Source organism: Aquarana catesbeiana, linkage group LG01 (assembly GCF_042186555.1).
Source record: "Aquarana catesbeiana isolate 2022-GZ linkage group LG01, ASM4218655v1, whole genome shotgun sequence".
In the NCBI taxonomy this organism is placed as follows: domain Eukaryota; kingdom Metazoa; phylum Chordata; class Amphibia; order Anura; family Ranidae; genus Aquarana; species Aquarana catesbeiana.
In genome coordinates this window covers 274,732,501-274,752,985 of record NC_133324.1, presented here as the reverse complement: position 1 = coordinate 274,752,985, position 20,485 = coordinate 274,732,501, and the positions used below count along the sequence as shown (strand labels likewise).

General features: G+C 46.4%; 2 protein-coding genes across 2 annotated transcripts in view; one reads left to right on the top strand and one right to left on the bottom strand.

The window, feature by feature from the left end:
- Nucleotides 1-8,332, bottom strand: part of TXNRD2 (thioredoxin reductase 2) — a 185,084-nt gene extending 176,752 nt beyond the window's left edge. Inside the window, exon 1 of the mRNA XM_073628864.1 lies at nt 8,126-8,332. Within this exon, the coding sequence (XP_073484965.1) occupies nt 8,126-8,201 (76 nt within the window). The 5' untranslated portion in view covers nt 8,202-8,332. The remainder of the gene's footprint in view (nt 1-8,125) is intronic.
- The window catches only part of LOC141141169 (catechol O-methyltransferase-like), a 134,223-nt gene continuing 122,070 nt past the window's right edge, over nt 8,333-20,485 (top strand). Inside the window, exon 1 of the mRNA XM_073628873.1 lies at nt 8,333-8,424. Within this exon, the coding sequence (XP_073484974.1) occupies nt 8,389-8,424 (36 nt within the window). The 5' untranslated portion in view covers nt 8,333-8,388. The remainder of the gene's footprint in view (nt 8,425-20,485) is intronic.

The following is a 20,485-nucleotide window of genomic DNA, read 5'->3' as shown; positions in this document are numbered from 1 at the left end:
CATCTTCCTCCATATCCACAGTATGTGTGTATAAGTGTGTCCCCTTAGCAGATTGTGTGCTATGGGGGCACCCGTGCAGGGATGCTGGCGAGCCAGGCTGTGTGCATCCATAGACACACATAGTGCAGCTCAGCCAGGCCCCCACCCTGGCTCTCTCCTCAAAAGATTTTACTGACAGCAGCAGGAGGTTATGGCTCCCATTGTTCTCAAAGTCTCCTGTAATACAAAAAGTGAGAGCAGCCACACTGCTGGGGGGGGGGGGGGGGGGGGGTGCTTTCAACTGGTCAGTAAGTCTGTTTTCAAAAGAACAAGCTCTCTTGCAGAATTTAGAGACAAACCTTTCAACACTGACAGGGTGCTTACAATGATCAGTTTTAATTATGTAAAACATTTATCCCAAATGGAATTAAAAAAAAACAGTTTGCTGTAATTGCTTATAAAGCTGAAGTTGGCTTCAATTTGTTAGTATGTTTAAATCTGCCAGTACATCGAACACTCCCCTCCCCGCAGACTAACAAGGCTGCTGTCCAAATGTGCCCCCTGTGCTCCTTCATCCAGCGTGGAGTCACGCTAATACAGGAGGTGTGTTACTGACCAGGTCACCAGGGGACAACAGAGAGGAAAAAAGCCCAAAAAAGAAAACTAATTCAGCCACCACATCTAAGGATTGGTAAGCTGCAATATATTACATTTTTGGTTTTGGGTGTAATACCACTTTAAAAAAAAAAACACCTTTTTTGAGTTCAAAACTTTAAGCCCCCATTCACACCAGTGTGACTTGTCATGCGATTTGACAGGACCAATTCGCATGACAAGTCGCACACTATTGTCGGCAATGAGACTGCTCAAATCGGTGCAACTCCGACTTTGTGGTGCTGCACTTTTTTGAAAAAAAGGGTTCCTGCACTATTTTTTGTGATTTTAGGTGTGACTTGCATAGACATCTGTGCAAGAGGTCACACAGATGTCAGGCAAGTCGCACCTGGAATCGCACTGACCTATGGCTTTGAAATCATGCTACTCTAAGGCCTCATGCACACGAGACGCTGTTAAACATGTGTTCAGAGGCAGTTGGACACTTTTTTCAACTGCCCCTGAACTCATTCAATGTTATCCTATGTGTCCATGTACACAGCCTCGTTTTTAGGCAGTTGCGTTTAACCTCGTTTTTCCAGAAGAAAAAAAATGGGTTTAGACGCAAAAGTTTTCCACGTTTCAGACGCTAAACGCCGGTACCGCATTTATAAGTGTTTTTAACGGAACCCTATTTTTTGGACCAGAAAATACAGAAATATGATGGTAAACTGCAGCAGAGAATGACATTTTGCAACCCGACTTTGGGGCCCCATATCACTTGGTGCTAGGAACCCCAAATTTGGTGTGCAAACAAAGTGGCACTACAACATATCCAAATTTGGGGTTCCTAGCACCAAGTGGCCCCGAGATATGGGGCCCCAAAGTCGGGTCACAAAATGTCAAGCACTTTTCTGCAGCAGAGAATGACATTTTGTGACCCGACTTTGGGGCCCCGTATCTCGGGGCCACTTGGTGCTAGGAACCCTTTGGATATGTTGTAGTGCTAGTTCCACTGTGTTTGCACACCAGATATGGGGTTCCTAGCACCAAGTTGCCCCCAGATATGGGGCCCCAAAGTCAGGTCGGAAAATGTCATTCTTTGCTGCAGAAGTGCTTGACATTTTGCGACCCGACTTTGGGGCCCCATATCTTGGGTCGCAAAATGTCATTCCCTGCTGTCTAGACACAAACACGGCTAAACGTTGCATGCAAACGCGGCAAAACGGGCGTTTCTAAATGCCGGTTTCAGCTTTTAAAAACATGTGTTCAGTAGAGTTTGCACCGGTGTCTCGTGTGCATGCAGCCTAAGTGACGTAGCAAGATCTCAAAGTCACATTAAGTGTGAACGGGGGCTAAATGCATTTTTGATTAATTGGTATTTATCTCAAAAGTAGTAAATTCACAAAAAAAAAAAAAAATCATGTTTTATTTACCGAATGTAATAAATATTTATGTTTTGCGATATTTATCACTTAAATTTTATATATTTTTTTTACATGCCAACACTGCACCAGAGGAAGAAATAAATGCACACAGAAATACTATGAAACTGAAAACATTCTAGTGTGCTTCCATTCACAGAATGATCTTTCTCTGGTGAAATGTTACAATTTATTTTCATTCCTGAGCTCATGGCAAACATTTCCACACTGATACATTGTATTCTCACACTGATACATTGTATATTTTTCATTTACTGGCCAGTGCAGAGTTCCCCTCATTGTTATTTTGTACTAAGCAAGTGATAAATAACGCATTTGTGTGTTCTTAAGGCTCCATTCCAAATCGTGGTATAACGTGGAACACGTTTACGATACCATTACTTCTTAATGGCACCCCAATCGCGTTGTGATTTTGCCGCAATAAATTGTGCTGCAATCACTATAAAATTGCAATGTGCAAAGCTGATTGTTCAAAAAGAAGGTGGAGCTTCTTTTGGGCAACAGCGTCACAATTTGTCACGATTGCAGCATGATTTATCGCACCGCAATTGGGGTGCCATTAGAAGTAATGATATCGCAAACGTGTCTCGCGTTTTGGAATCACTACCTCACATTCAATATTTTACTTTGATGAATTTACTCTTTTATTAATTCATGTGATAATTCCAAAAAATGGGTCACATGACCTTCATATCGCATGCGGTAACCTTTAGTGAAATGACCCCTTAGCCCTAATATGTAAAATTTCCCCACACTTTCTGATGGGAAAATGAGACTAGTTTGCAGGCAGGTAGCACATGTTAGTGGGCAGAGCCATAGCCACTATTCAGTCCAATAAAAGCTTTCAAATCTTCCCACTGCCATCCACTGTCAAGCTTAAGAATGGCAGAACTGATGGGGAACTACTCCCTCCCCATCAGGCTCCGCCCACCCAATGGCTCAAGTTATTTCCCAAATATTGTAATGATATCCCTGACCCCTTTGTTAGTTTATAGCTGAATGAGGCTGGGGATACAGTACTGTGAGGGTAACTTACTGAAATACATGACAGCTTCTCAGCACACAGCACTGACTGCCAGTTTCCTAGTCTATGAATTGGCAGTATTTCTTTAAGAATCTGTCACTGACATAGCAAAAGGTTCTTGACCACGTGGCATCCGGGCCAATTTTGACATTTTTCACATACATGTTAAAAAAAAAATCAGCATTTTTCTACCAAAATTCTTGAGAACCCCCAAACAATATATATATATATACACACACACACATTATATTATTTGGATTAATAATGATTTGGACCAGGGCACAAAGTAAGGTTCATAAAGACATGGATGAGCGAGTTTGGGGTGGAAGAACTTGACTGGCCTGTACAGAGTCCTGACCTCAACCTGCTAGAACTCCTTTGGATGAATTAAAGCGGAGACTGTGAGCCAGGCCTTCTCGTCCCACATCAGTGCCTGACCTCACATATGCACTTCTGGAAGAATGGTCAAACATTCCCATAGACACACTCCTAAACCTTGTGGGCAGACTTCCCAGAAGAGTTGAAGCTGTTATAGCTGCAAAGGGTGGGCCAACTCAATATTGAACCCTACGGACTAAGACTGGGATGTCATTAAACTTCGTGTGCGTGTAAAGGCAGGCATCACAATACTTTTGGTAATATAGTGTATTTTCTGAAAGCAAAAGCCCTGGACAATAGAACAGTGTTTTTTGCAATATTTTAAGCCACAAGATATTTGTGCAGTCGTTCATCAAATTCAATCCTCAGGAAAGAAAAATACACTTAAAAGCATTTTAGTGCATACAAACCACAATATAATATACACATTTTTGGTAAAATATACAATGATGTTGCACCGAGTAAACCCATACCAAACATGTCAACATTTAAAATTTTGCACACCTGTGAAATGGCAGCAAACTACGGTATCTAAAAATCTCCATAAGTGATGCTTTAAAAGTCTTTACGGGTTACCAGTTTAGAGGTAAGGGCACGTTCACACCGGGGCAGGCAGAGCTCTATTTTTAGCAGTGCTTTACCATCGTTTTTGCAGCGCTTTTCGGCCACTAGCGGGGAGCTTTTAATCCCCGCTAACGGCCGAAAAAAGGGTTAAAAGCGCCGCTGCAGCAGTGCTTTGCCAGCTCCGCCCATTGATTTCGATGGGCAGGGGCGCTTTAGGAGCGGTGTATACACTGCTCCTAAAGTGCCCCAAAGATGCAGCTTGCAGGACTTTAAGTGTCCAGCCAATGCATTGCTTCAGTGTGAAAGCCCTCGGGCTTTCACACTGGAGTGAGAGAAGAGGCCCTTTACAGGCTTTTTAGAGCTATAGCGCCTGTAAAGCGCCTCAGTGTGAAATTAGCCTTAAGGCTAAGATTACCTTTGGAAACATGTTACACCAGATTTTAGTGTGGAACATGTAAATGTTCCCGCTCTTGCAGCTCCCCCATCTCCCACCTGCCTATGACAGTGGACCAATTTGAAAAGAGTGCAGACATACAGGGCTCCGCCCACACAGCTGTGTCATTCATTCACAGAGTTCTGTGAATTAATAGACTACAAATACTGAAATCCTTTGTGGAAGAAGTTTGAGGGCGCTGTTGAGCATCCTCACAGTTCATTACTGAAGTAATTAACTCCCTGTAACACAGACAGCTACACTGACAGTCTGCAGGAGCCTGACATTAGCAGATGGCGGGTGCAATGCTTTCCAGGCTCCTAAAAAAAAAAATAATAATAATATATGGTAAATGCAAATTTTTCTCTCTCACTCGGACATTTGTGACGATGCCTCTCATTTGTGGCACAATCACTGTTTTCATATGCGTGTGGGACCTACGTGCGTGTTTGCATTTGCACTTGAGCAAGGGGGACGGGGTGCTTTTTATTTTTTTTTTTATTTAACTTTATTACGATTAAATGGAATGAGCAACATTCCTTGGGATGGCTTGGGCAGCGACAGGTACTCTTTATAGAGAGATCAGTGGTTGATTGTACCACTATCCTCAAGTACCCCCAACAGGCCATGTTTTGGGAATATCTCCTAGATAAAATAGCTGTCCAAAATACCAAGCCATTGACTCTGATTTAAAGCACCTGTGCAAGATAAAAGGAAAATCTGCAAACATGACCTGTTGGGGGTACTTGAGGACAGAGTTGAGAACCACTGGCTTAGACTCCTGATCCCCCCCTCTGCCCTCCAAGGCAGCCAATCAAAATGTGATCAATTTGATCGACTGCTTCCCTAGCTTTAACAGCCAGGTAAACACAGAACCAAAACCGGAAGTGACAAAATCCTCATCTCCTCTGGCTTCATTCATCACAGACACCCTTTGGACAGCTGGCCTGACTGCTTGTAGTGGTCCTGGGATCACTGGTGGAATGCAAGAGCCTGGAATTTAAAGCAGGCTTACAACAAGCTACAAGTAGTGCTGAAGCCTGCTAGCATGTTGTAACTATAGAACAATTGCGCGGTCATGCGACGCTGTACACAAATAAAATTTATATTATTTTTTCCCACAAATAGAGCTTTCTTTTGGTGGTATTTGATCACCACTGCATTTTTTATTTTTTGCGCTAAAAACAAAAAAAGACCGACAATTTTGAAAAAAAATTTATATATTTTTTACTTTCTGCTATAAAACATCCAATAAGTGCGCGTGCCATCGGGGTCGTGATCGCACGCTGATTAGCCACAGTGGGAGCCAATCAGTGGGCCTGGCAGATGCGATCACCCAGCCGCCTGCGATCCCTCCCTGCAGAGACAGAACGGCGGTTTTCCAATGTTAACAAGCAGACCTCTATGCTGTCAGGCATGGACACTCTGCTAATCAGGAACACAGATCAGAGCGCCCATGCAGTGAGCCCATCCCACACACAGTTGGGGGCCCATTTACACTTGATTCGGCTTTAATACACATTAAGCCCTGGTTCACACTAACATCGGTAATGAAATCATGCGAGTTCAGCTGAACACGCAAAATTTCATTCCCGCATTTCAGTCCCAACTTCGAGGGCAATTTCAGAGACATCTGTGCAGGTTTTGGGAATCTGTGCGGCATCGCACCAATTCTGATGGTGCAATTGCCACCGATTTGGCATGCGATTTGACATATTGCTGCAATGTGAACCTAGGCTAAGGGCTAATTTACACTTGCTTCAAAACATGGCTTCGGACATGCTTTGTTAAAACTCTGAATGACAGTCAAAGCTCCTGTCACTAAATAAAATGGTTTAGCTTACAGTCCTGTTTACACCTCGATTTTGCTTCAAAAATGATACCCCATGTCGCTTTAGTGGTGCTTCAAAGCCTCCATAGAAGTCTATGGCAAAGCTTGCTTGAAGCCCCTCGAAGCCTTACCAAAGGCTCATTGAAGCACCAAGCAAAAGCAAGGTGTAAACAGGACTGTAAGCTTACCATTTTATTTTGTGACAGGAGCTTATTACTGGCGTTCAGAGAGCTTTAAACAAACGGTGTCCGAAGCCTAGTTTTGAAGCAAGTGTAAACGAGCCATTGGGAACACCGTTAACCTTCTGATCGCTCCTGATGTTAACCCCTTCCTTGCCAGTGTCATTAGTAGAACAACAGTGCATATTTTTAGCACTGATCACTGTAATGTCACTGGTTCCAAAAAAAAAAAAAAAAGTGTCAGCTAGGTGTCTGATCTGTCCGCCGCAATATCACAGTCCCGCTAAAAATGGCTGATCACCGCCATTAAAAGTAAACAATAAATGCAGATTCCATAAATCTTTTTTTTTGAATTTTTTTTTTTTACCAAAAATATGTAGTGGAATACATATTGGCCTAAACTGATTAAGAAATTAGGATTTCTTTTTTTGGGGGGAATGTTTTATAGCAGAAAGTAAAAAATATTTGACTTTTTTTCTAAAATTGTCTTTTTTTGCTTACAGCGCAAAAAACAAAAAGCGCAGAGGTGATCAAATACCACCAAAAGAAAGCTCTATTTGTGGGGGTGGGGAACATCAAATTTGTTTGGGTACAACATTGCAAGCCCAATGGTCAGTTAAAGTGATGCAGTGCCGTATCGCAAGAAAATGGCCTGGTCATTAAAGCGGAGTTGCGACTAAATAAAAAAAAAAAAAAAAAATTAAAAGTCAGCAGCTACAAATACTGCAGCTGCTGACTTTTAATAATCGGACACTTACCCGTCCCAGGGTCCAGCGATGGGGGGGAACAAAGCTCTCTCTGCGGCGCCGGCATCGTCACTGTGGGCGCCCGGCTGTGGCGTCACACCCGGGCATGTACTGGGCATGCGCAAGCCGCGCTGTCACTGGCCGGGCAATCATCTGGGACCTATGACGTGTCCCAGATGATTGCCGAGAGGGAGGGGAGAGAGGTTATCTTACTTCCGGCGCCACGGTGCCCTGGGAGGAAGTGGGATCTGGGACCCTCTAAAAAGAGGTTTTCAGCTCCCCCTCCCACCCAAAAAAATGACATGTCAGGGGGTCACCTTCCCTTAAAGTGGAAGTTCCATTTTTGGGTGGAACTCCACTTTTAGGGGGTAAAACCTTCCAGGGCTGAAGTGAAGTGGTTAAAAGCATCAACAAAGCCTGCTGAAAGCTCTGCAAATACTTTGACAAAGCTGGCTGTTATACAAGTTGAAGCCCCATGTGAAACAGGTCTTTGATGGGAGGGGAGGGGAGGGGAGCTAGGGGATGGGGTTTCCCTCACTTTTCTCCTCCCACTTCCTGTTGCATCTACTAAACAGGAAGTGAAGAAAAATATCCCCAATCAGGCAGAGATGGTGAAAAAAAAAAAACTTTACTATTCCTTGCTCTATGTAATGAAGACAAAGTTATTGATTTAGATCTACTTTAAAGCAAATAAAGATAAAACCCCATGAACAGAACAGGCTATGACTGTCACTCTACACATATCGGTCAGTACATGCTTTTCCTTCAATAAATAAGGATTGGATTCCAGAGACACAATAGAGGACTTTCTGTATAATGACCCCATTTACAGGGACACCCTCCTCCCATAAAATTATTACATAACTGTAGAACTACAGCGACCAGCATGCCTTCATATGCCCATAAGGCGCCTGCATGCCCCCCTAGTACAGATCTGCCCAGCTCATTGTACCTGCCAGTCCCCGGCTACACCTGAGGGTTATAGTGGTCACCCTTCTCCCTGCCGAGCACCGCCACACGGCCGCCATGTGTATCAGGACCCCGCGGGCTGCCCGCCGCGCGCCTGTCTCAACAAACCCAAATCTTATACCCACAACCGGTGTAGCAGGCAGGCGTGCCAGGGTCACTAAGACTGCCTACATAAAAACCCATTTTATTTTGCACAGTCAGCCTCGTATATGTATATTCTATAGGTCGGGTCACGCCCACCGTCACATGACTGCGAACGGGCTCGCGGACGTGCGCTGTCACGTGAGTACAGCATAACACTACATGTATAGACTTCCTGGTGTGCTATGTGTGCCGCTCTATACACTGTACATTAGTCTTCTTGTCACACAGATGTGAATGCAGCAACAAGCGTATCTTATAATGGGGGCTTATTGTACACAACGTGTGACATATGTCATCCATGGAAAGAGGAGGGGACATTGCTATGAAGGGTAGGCGCGGCTTAGTAAAAGTCACAACCCAATAGGCGTGGTTTAGTCATAATAAAGATTTGAGCACGGTGTAACACGGGTTATAATAATGGGACGTACTAAACTGCATAGTCATTGGGATGATTGGCTGCAATGCGCACAACTCTCACTAGGTGTCAGTGTACTTTTTACACACATATAGAATACTGTACTGTAATGACTCTATTACTGCAGCCAATAATCCAATAATTCCAATATGCAGTTTAGTACGTCCCTATAATAATAATACACATATGTGTGAGGAGAAAGATGCACCCCAGTCTCCTCTCCCAAAGCTCAGACATTCCAACCTGTAAAAACTCATTTCAGGGAGGTGGCGCTCCGTTCCCGCACATCCACTCCGCAGCAAATTTTTTTTGGGTATGTGGTAGTGGACGGTGTCAGTCGTTTTTTATTTTTGCGTATTGATTTTTTTACATTTTTTTTTTTTCACAATGCTTTTTTGGGGGAGGGGTTTGCGGAAGTGGACAATGTTGGTAGGGCAGGGGTGTCAGTAGTTTTTTATTTTTTTTTACACTTTTATTTTTTTTACAATTTTTTAAAAATATTTTTTGGGGGCTTTGGTGAGATGTCAGGGGCCTAAACAGACCCCTGACATCTCCCCTTGAGACAGATAAAGGGACTGAGGACACAGATTCCCCAGTCCCTTTCTCAGCATTGAAGATGAATGAACAGGAGACAGAGGCTCCTCTCCATTCATAAACTGAGCAGAGTAACACACAGTTTACTCTGCTCAGTTATCGCTCACTGTGTCCTATTCCTGACAGTTCCCCCCACAGCCGGCGGGAGAGGAGAGGAGGGGAGCCAGCTGCGGGTTGCGGAGGAGAAGGACAGGAGGCGCAGAGGAGACCATGGGGGCCGGTGGAGAACAGGGAAGGGGGTCAGAGAAGGACACAGAGGGGGCCGGGGGAGGAGAAACAGGAAACAGCTGGGAATGATCGGTGCGGAGGAAGGGACAGCTGTGAACACCGATCTTCCTGTATAGCTTCTTAGCTGACAGCCGTGGGAGGGAGAGAAGGAGAAGCGGCTGCCAGCTAAAAATCTATAAAAAGGAGATTGGTGTTCACAGCTGTTCCCCGTTGCAGCGATCACTTCCAGGACATCGCGAGTGTGCGGGAGCCACTGCAGAAATGCGGGAGACTCCCTCACCTCGCTAGAGACTTGGGATGTCTGAAACCTGCACATTTTATTATGCAATTTACCTCCTGGACATCCTGAGAACCACAAATATACACCATTTCACACCCATGTGCATGAAAGCCTAACTTTAAAGCGGAATTCAACCCAAAAAGGGAAGTTTTCCTTTAAGTCCTCCTCCCCTGCCACATTTAGTGGAGAGCGGGTACCTGGTCACCTAGGCAATCCAAGCAGAAGTTCTTCTCCCCCTCCTCCACTCTCCGCACTCTTCTGGGACACATCACAGGCCCCAGAAGACCACTTCACAAAGCATAGTGCGCAGCAGGCAGCCGGTTGTGAAGCCACATAGCTGGCTGCCCACAGTTAGGATGCTAGCATTGGGGAACCCAAAGGGTAGTGAAGAACTTGGCCAGGTGAGGATGGCGCTGGATCTATAATCAGGCAGATGTCCTTTAAAAAAAAAAAATAGCAGTTACAGAATTTGGAGCTGCTGACTTTGAAGGTTTTTTTTTGTTACAAAGTGGTCCACCTCTTTAACTTTAAGCAGATATAAAAGACTTAATAATGCAGCTCTTCCCATCCAGCCTAAGGCAGAATGACAGCAAGCGGTGGCTTTACCATCCTGAGTGGACATCATATAACGTCCTCTCAGAAAGCACCGCTCACAGGCCCACGTAGCGGCATGATCTCTCACTGGCTGTGTCCACTGGACGCAGCCAATGACTGATTAGTGTACCGACTTGGTGCTGGTACCATGTGATCGCTGTGTCCAATCACAGCAGGTCAGATGACAGTTGTAAACAATCCTTTCATGCCATCCATTGTGTACAATTGTTTTGCTAGCTGTGATTGGTCAGTGTGATCACATGGTACATATAGGGCCAATAACAGCCCATCTGTACTTTGTGATTAGCTTTGACCAATCACAGCTAATCACAACAAAAAAAATCGAAACGAATCAGTTTCATTCAGTGAAGTGCTTGATTCATTGCTATAAGCAATCATAATGTGTAAGAAAAAAAAACCTGATCACCTCCCCAGAGTAGTGCAATGTTACTATGGGGGGGGGGGGGGGGCGGCAAACAAACCACCTGTCACCCATCCCCCTGACCCCCAAGTCAGTTGGTTGGTCCCCCACCAATCCCCCCCCCCCATCGCTCGCATGCTCGTCCATCTGTCTGTCTGCCCCACCCGCCCCGCACTTACCCCTGCGGGGAGCGGGACTTAAGACCAGGGGAGCCGAGCCAAGCCAAAGTGTCAGGCGCGCCGGATGATGTGGGAGAAGGGAGAATGGAAGCCCGTGCTTCTCCTTTTCGGCCAATCGGGTCTTAAGAGCTGCTACCCGATTGGTTGGGAGGAGAATCGTGAAGACAATAGCATATATTCATTTCGCTATTGTCACACGAGTGGGTGGGCTCGGGGCACAGTGCTCTTTTTTGATGTCACCAGTCAGTGTCCCTGATCACCACCACACCAGTTATATGATGACGCCGTACTGCACTGGTGACAGTATGTAAAAAAAAAAAAGTGAATTTCTTCATTTTCCAAAACAGTATGACAAAAAATGACATGCCATGCCTCCTACGAAATACCTTGAACTGTCTACTTTCCAAAATTAGGGTAGTTTGGGGAATATCTGTACTGTCCTGACATTTTCAGGCCTCAAGAAATGAGATAGGCCGTCAGTACATCAGGATTGATACATTTTCAGATATATACCTTTAGTTTGTGGACACTAGTTCTGCAGACCAAATGATATACACTGATTTGGGTTATTTTCACCAAAGAAATATAGTAGAATACATTTTGGCCTGAATGTATATAGAACAATTATTTATTTGTAAATTATAGCAGAAACGAAGAAAGAAGGTTTTCTTTTCACAAATTTACATTTTTTTAAATTTATTTAGCAACAAAAAAAAAAAAAAAACAGCGGTGATTAAATACCACCAAAAGAAAGCTCTATTTGTGAGATTAAAATAATAAAAACGTAGTTTGCGTACAGCGTTGTATGACCGTGCAATTGTCATTCAAAGTGACAGCACTGAAACCTGAAAATTGGCCTGGGCAATAAGGCGTAAAAGTGCCCGGTATTGAAAGTGGAAGTCCAGGATCGATCTAACTAAGCCTACAATGGCTCCCACACCCTTTCTAAATCCTATTCTATCTATCCTGTAGGAGAATGATGCTTATACATCCCTATTCTGGGGGCACTCCAGGCTGCCCCATGATCTCTTCATTGACCACCTTCAGTGTAGAGGTGAGATTACTGACAATGCGTGCAGCACCTATGTGTTGATGTCACCCATAGGCTTCCTATGAGGCATCCATTGTCGGCAGTCCCTCCTCTACACTGAAGCCGCCACTGGGAGCTGATCACGTGACCAGACTGAAGTGCCATAAGAATAGGTAAGTGTAAGCATCTCCCTTCTACAGCAGGGGTGCTCACGCAAAGCCCTATGATGTGTTCCATGATCTCAAACCAGGGAAGCACATGCCCATGCTCTGGGATGGCGAGCCGGCAAGCCCAAGTCATGATCAATGGGTTGCCGACCCACCATCTCAGAGTATCAGAGTGCATGGAGCCGGCGCCAGCAGCAGAAGGAACAGGAGCCACATAAGCCGATGTTTCCTCTGTTGTGCCAGCTTCTGTCCCAGGTGGAGTGATACCATGTGCACTTCACCTGGGACCCTTCTAGCAGCCTGGAGAGCGATGTCAGTAGTAGCTGGAGGAGGAAAAGGTCAGTGTATAAACATTACATATACTGCACTTTTGCAATGGGCATATTAGCACCTTATATAAAAAGGGGTTATTAGGCTTCTTTGACACTGATCCTCAGATGCACCTCTGGCTTTCCTGCAGCTTATCTGCACGGAGCTAAAGACTTCTATTATATCCTGCGGGTTTGGTGCGCTTTCAGAAAGTGCATCACACTCGCAAGATATACGGCTCCGTTCACACCTGAGCGTACTGGAATTGCGGGTGGAATTGCGCGACTCAGCCTGCGATTCCAGAATTGTGGCAAAACACGGGACATGTTTGCGATGCTCTTATGTCCTAATGGCACCCCAAATGCAGCGTGATTTTCCTGCGATTGTTGAGTGACAAAATGCGCAAAAATCACACTGACAAACGCTCCTAGCTCTGTGCTAAAATTTGGTACAAGAGCTTCATTTGGATCCAGATAAATGGTGTCACTCTAAAAACTCACCAAAAAACAACACAATAAAGCTAAAAAAAACCTGCGGTGCAGCAGCTGTCACTTCACTGCGCTTTAGTGTGAATAGAGCCTAAGGCCCCGGGACCGGGACTTTGACAAGACAGTCGTACGACTGTGGATCTGACTTTGCCCTGCAACTTGAAGTTCGACTTCAATGAACAGGGATCCAACTTTGATCCCCAACAATACCAGGCACTGTCTGGTATAAATTTTTAGGGGGAACTCCACGCCAAATTAAAAAAAAAAAAAAAAAAAAAAATGGCATGGGTTCCCCCTTCAAGAGCATATGAGGTCCTTCGGTCTGGCATGGATTTTAAGGGGAACCCCCACCCCAAAAAAACGGTGTGGGGGTTCCCCCAAGATCCATACCAGTCCCTTATCCGAGCACACAGCCCAGCAGGACAGGAAAGGGGGGTGGGGACGAGCGAGTGCCCCCCCTCCTGAACTGTACCAGGCGCAAGCCCTCAACGTGGGGAGGGTGGGTGCTTTGAGGCTGGGGGAGCCCTGCTCCCCCCCAAAACACCTTGCCCTCATGTTGGTGATGACAAGGGCCTCTTCCAGACAACCCTGTCCATTGGTTGTCAGGGTCTGCGGGCAGGGAGCTTATTGTAATCTGGAAGCCCCCTTTAACAAGGGGGCCCCCAGATGCCGGCCACCTACCCTAGGTGAATGAGTATGGGGTACATCGTACCACTACCCATTCACCTAAAAATAAAAACACAGTACATGTTTTTAAAGTAATTTATTAAGCAGCTCCGGGGTCTCTTCCGACTTCTCCACTCTCAGGCTCTTCTCCTCTCCCTTCTCCGGGTCTTCTTCGCTGATATCTTCTAGCCCTCTCTGGTTCTTCTCCCTCTGTCCGCTGTCTTCTGCCTCTGCCAGGTCTTCTCCGCTATCTTCTCGCTCTTTTGCTGGGTCTTCTCCGCTGCCTTCTCCGCTGCCTTCTCCCTCTGTTCTTCTTCAGATGTTGACTCCATGCTCTCTCCCGCTTTAATGCTGGGTGCGCGGCGTGCCACTACATATATTGGCATGGGGCGGGGTCCTTCTGACCCAGCATCGGAAGAAGAACAGAGGGAGAAGGCAGCAGAGAAGGCAGCGGATTTGTTGGTCTCAAATCGCTCAACATTACACCAATGTAGTACATGCAGGAATTTTGCAACTGAATCGCATAGTACTTTTGTACCATGCCATCTGGTCCCGGCAAATGCACTGCATTTGCGACCTGCTTTTGGGGTGTCATTAGGATTGCACTGACAGCCGCAGCAGATCCCAAAGGCAGTGCAATTTGGATCCAGTGTGGGAAATGCGCACGGATCACGGCATTTGTCGCACTGCATTAGTGTAAACCTAGGCTTAGTGCTCTGGACTGAAACAAGTACACATTATAAAGAGATATGCTTTGTTCTTATTTCATGCCTGCGGTTTACAACCACTTTAACTTTTATTGACCACTTTATTTTTTTCTTGATATTTTTGGTTTTAATTTTGCTTTAAATGTTTTATTTTTTTTTGTAAAATTTGCAAGTTTGCTACAATTACCCTTATGTGCAGATCAAAGGACAGTTCTTGAAACAATTGTAATACTACAACAATGTATTTATAAATTAACCCTGTTTACAGGAGTCTCTGCCAGTGCTCTAGGTGCTCTAGATTAGAAAATGTCAACTGAGCAACATATGTTGAATATCGCTGCACGCGCTTGGAGTGAAATTTTTTTAGCATTCATTTATGTTTAACACCATAAATGTAAAGGCTTTTAGGGCGTCACCTTTGGAGAATTACAGGTATCATACCATACACTATATTACCAAAAGTATTGGGACGCCTGCCCAGTGGCATATCATCCATGTGTCCAGGGTGTGCTATGCACACGGGTCCCCAATTTCAAGGGGCCAACTGTGCCCTGTCACACTCTACACACATGAAGTAACACAAATTCAATGTGCACACACGTGGCATCACCGATGCCCAGTCTATAGATTCGTCTGCCATTGCTGCCCACAGCCACTGAGGTCCCTGACCAGTGGAGGAGTGATCTGCAGCCTTGTGTGCTGCGCCAGGGTCTGGGAGCCGGGACGTGTCTTCAGACAAGGGGAAATCCCCCCAATTGCCCCACCATGCAGCGCGACATGCCGCCCAGACTCCGGGGAGGGGGGACCAGGAGGACACCATTGTAAGGGGAGAGAGGGGAGGAGTGTATGGCAGCCAAGGAGTGAGTGTCGGGGGGGTGAAAGGCTGTGCAGTCTCCTCATGCTGTGTTTGGAGGACTGGTGGCAGCCCGCTCTGCTGGGACTTGTAGTGCCCCCTGTGAGGGGCTGAGATATGGCAGCCTCCTATGCTGGGACTTGTAGTGCCCTAGACTGTGGAATCCTCAGTCCCCCACAGAGGGCACTACAAGTCCCAGCAGAGTGGGTTGCCATTCTTCAGTCCCCTGTAGGCTAGGGCACTACAAGTCCCAGCATATCAGGCTGCTCTTACAGAACAGGAGAAGGAGCTGGAGGGGGGGTGTTTGTACTGGGAGGGGAGAGAAGGAGGCACAGGTTTGAAATGGGGGAGGATTTTTGCAGAGAGTGGGGATTTATGCTGGGAGGGGGAGATGGGGGAGGATTTTTGCTAAGAGGGGGAATTTATGCTGGGAAGGGGAGATGGGGGATGATTTTTGCTAAGAGGGTGAAGGAGGCACTGGTTTGAGATGGGGGAGGATTTGTGATGAGAGGGGGGATTTATGCTGGGAGGGAAAGATGGGGAAGAATGTTGCTGAGAGGGGGAATTTATGCTGAGAGGGGGCGATGGAAGAGGATTTGTGAAGATAGGGGGGATTTATGCTTAGAGAGGGAGATGGGGGAGGATTTTTGCTAAGAGGGGGTATTTATGCTGGGAGGGGGAGATGGGGAGGATTTGTGCTGGAAGGATTTTTGCTAAGAGGGGGAATTTATGCTGGGAGGGGCAGATGGGGGAGATTTTTTTTTAAGAGGGGGAATTTATTTTGGGAAGGGGAGATGAGAGAGGAGTTATGCTAGGAGGGGGAGATGGGGAGGATTTGTGCTAAGAAGAGGGATTTGTACTGGAAGGGGTTATATGAAGTTGAGGAATTGTGCTGAAAGGGGGGATTTTTGCTGCTAGGTGGGAGATGGAGGGGGCAGGGGTCTGTGCTGAGAGGGGGATTGGGGGTAAGAGAATTTGTGAATGGAGGGGTTTTAGGGGGATTTATGTTATAAGGGGGGGTATGGGGAGTGAGGATTTGTGCTGAGAGGGGAGGATTTGTGCTAGGAGGGGGTATATGGGGGTGAGGAGTTTGCCATGTTTGCCCTGGGCACTGGATGATCTTGTTCCAGCAAATTGGATGATCTTGTTTCATACAAATTGCAAGGGCGGAGCTGTGGAGAGAGAGAGAGCCGGGTGCAGACGTGAGGACTGGATTGGAAGCTGCTCAGAAATGGCAGACTTGTGAGTACCTGGTGGCCCTGCTAAGTGGAGTGGCACACACACGTGTTTCTTTGGTAAGAGAGCCCCCCCAGCTAGCTCAGGTGTATAGAGTGGCAGGGGGAGTACCTGGGTCTTGGCCCTGCTGAGTGAAGTGGCGCACATGTTTCTTTGTTAAGAGACACCACCCCAGCCCAGGTGTATAGAGTGGCAGTGGAAATACCTGGGTCCTGGTCCTGATGATTGGAGTCACTCAGCAGGGCCAGGACCCAGGTACTCCCTATTTAACATTACCACAGTCTGAACTATGTAAGTCATCTCAGACTCTATTTAACAGCACCCCCTTAAGCCACGCCCAATATTTAGCGCAACTTAAACCGCACCCATTTTTTACCGCAGCGCGCTTCGGATCTCGCACAAGGGCACACGGATTTCATGATACGCCCCTGCGCCTGCCTTTACACGCACATGAACTTTAATGGTATCCCAGTCTTAGTCCGTAGGGTTCAATATTAAGTTGGCCCACCCTTTGTAGCTATTACAGCTTACAGTGCAAAGTATTCACAGCGCTTCACTTTTTCCACATTTTCTTATGTTGCAGCCTTATTCCAAAATAGATTAAATTCATAATTTTTCTTAAAATTCTACAAACAATAACCCATAATGACAATGTGAAAGAAGTTTGTTTGAAATCTTTGCAAATTTATTTAAAAGAAAAATGAAAAGAAAAAAAAAAAATCACATGTACATAAGTATTCACAGCCTTTCCTCAATACTTTGTTGAAGCACCTTTGGCACCAATTACAGCCTCAAGTCTTTTTGAGTATGATACTACAAGCTTGGCACACCTATTTTTGGGCAGTTTCTTCCACTCTTCTTTTCAAGACCTCGCAAGCTCCATCAGGTTGGATGGGGAGCATCATTGCACAGCCATTTCAGATCTCTCCAGAGATGTTCAATCGGGTTCAAGTCTGGGCTCTGGCTGGACCAGTCAAGGACATTCACAGAGTTGTCCCTTGTACTCCCTTATTATCTTGGCTATGTGCTTAGGGTCGTTGTCCTGTTGGAAGATGAACCTGCGCCCAGGGCCATCTTAATAGCATCATGGGCCCCTGGGCAAAGTAATGCTCTGGGGCCCCTACAATGGAGACAGGGCAGGTAAACAGACATCAAGTAGGTAGGAGGCAGACAAGCGGAGCTTCCCCCTTTTTGGGTGGAGCTCCGCATTAACTACGTGAACAATCATTCTGTACAGCAAAGATAGGGTGGGAAAATACTACATACATAAAGTAACAAAACTGTCCTGTGCATATAATATATCTGCTAGAATGATGCTCAGGAGAGTTGTAACAAGTATAGACACGACCGCCAATAAAAATCATGAGGCACCATCCAGCCTGACAGGGCCTCAGATACCCCCAACATTGTAACCCCTCTACATCTTATATACTGGATACATCCAGCACTCCTAACTCCGCCCCCCCCCCCCCCCCCTTACACACACACACACACACACACAAAAGGTTTCCCTCTAACATTGTTATCACCTCCACTCGCCTGGATTCTCAACCACCCCTAATAAATAACTCCCCAGCACTCAGACCCTCTACACCCTAGAAATTCCCCCAGCACTCTGATCCCTCTGCACCCCACATATCCCCCCCAGCACTCTGATCCCTCTCTGCACCCTAGATATCCCCCCAGCACCCCACATATCCCCCCCAGCACTCTGACCCCTCTCTGCACCCCAGATATTCCCCCAGCACTCTGATCCCTCTGCACTTTACATATCCCCCCAGCACTCTGATCCCTCTTTGCACCCTAGATATCCCCCCAGCACTCAGACCCCTCTGCACCCCACATATCCCCCCCAGCACTCTGATCCCTCTCTGCACCCCAGATATCCCCCAGCACCCCACATATCCCCCCCTGCACTCTGATCCCTCTCTGCACCCCAGATATTCCCCCAGCACTCTGACCTCTCTGCATTTTACATATCCCCCCCAGCACTCTGATCCCTCTCTGCACCCCACATATCCCCCCCAGCACTCTGATCCCTCTCTGCACCCCAGATATTCCCCCAGCACTCTGATCCCTTTCTGCACCCCACATATCCCCCCCAGCACTCTGATCCCTCTCTGCACCCCAGTTATCCCCCCAGCACTCTGACCCCTCTGCACTTTACATATCCCCCCCAGCACTCAGACCCCTCTCTGCACCCTAAATATCCCCCAGCACTCAGACCCATCTGCACCCCACATATCCCCCCCAGCACTCCGATCCCTCTCTGCACCCCAGATATCCCCCCAGCACCCCACATATCCCCCCCAGCACTCTGATCCCTCTCTGCACCCCAGATATTCCCCCAGCACTCTGATTCCTTTCTGCACCCCACATATCCCCCCCCCCCCAGCACTCTGATCCCTCTCTGACCCCTCTACACCCCAGATATCCCCCAGCACTCTGATCCCTTTCTGCAGATATTCCCCCAGCACTGCTACCATATACCATAAGATACCCCTTGTATTGTGACCCCACTACATCCCTGAGCAAAATATTACAGCGCACACATGCAAAAAAGACATTTACCTCCAGCAGGGCTAGTTTAAAACACCTAGACAATTTAAAAAATATTATCAAAAAATATGGGGATTTGGTCACACCATATTGCTATATGGTGCTAAGCCCACTTACTGCGTCAAAGTACCCCATGATTAGTGGGTCCTACACTATCCATGGATTGGGAGATCCTGCTTCTCTGAACCATGAGAGCAATACACTCTTCTATATGGGAGAACTTTGAGGTCTCCACCCATGACACAAGTGGACACTAATGAGAGGTACTTAATGAAAGAGTGGGGTGCTCATCACCCAAAAGTATTTGGTCAGAATCCATACAATAGACAAACAAGATATTTGGGGGGCACACCCTAAAAGATGCATTAAAGCTGGTGCAGCCATAAGACCATACAGCAGAACAAAATATTACAGCGCACACATGCAAAAAAGACATTTACTTCCAGCAGGGCTAGTTTAAAACACCTAGACAATTTAAAAAAATATATTAAAAAAATATTATCAAAAAATATGGGAATTTGGTCACACCATATTGCTATATGGTGCTAAGCCCACTTACTGCGTCAAAGTACCCCATGATTAGTGGGTCCTACACTATCCATGGATTGGGAGAGCCTGCTTCTCTGAACCATGAGAGCAATACACTCTTCTATATGGGAGAACTTTGAGGTCTCCACCCATGACACAAGTGGACACTAATGAGAGGTTCAGAGAAGCAGGATCTCCCAATCCATGGATAGTGTAGGACCCACTAATCATGGGGTACTTTGACGCAGTAAGTGGGCTTATCACCATATAGCAATATGGTGTGACCAAATCCCCATATTTTTTGATAATATTTTTTTAAATTGTCTAGGTGTTTTAAACTAGCCCTGCTAGAGGTAAATGTCTTTTTTGCATGTGTAATATTTTGCTCTGCTGTATGGTCTTATGGCTGCACCAGCTTTAGTACATCTTTTAGGGTGTGCCCCCAAATATCTTGTTTGCCCACTACATCCCTGATACCCCCTACACTGTGGACTCTCTATACATCATTGATACCTCTAGCACTATAGCCACCCAAGATACCCCAAGCATTGCTACTCCCTATACACCCCAGATCCCCCCTCAGATTTGTTTTCCCCCATACACCCTTGATATCCCCCAGCATCATTATTCCTTCCATGTAGTACCCTCTTTTCCAGTGGAGATACAGTGCATGTGAACTTTTGGCTATGTGCCCACCTCCAGCACTGGACTCACCTATACCAATCAAGTTATGCAGGTAGAAGGAGGGGTGGAGGAGGGAGCATCCCTCTGGGCATTCCAAGGCCTTCGGGGGAAAACAGTGCTGGACAGCTGGGCTCACCATGACACCATCCACAATGCCACTTCCACAGGCGGGCTCTCAGTGCTGCCAACTCAGCAGCTTCCACTCCAGCTCCTACCCCGCAGCCTCCGAGTCCCAAGCATTCAAGCTGCATGGGGCGGGGC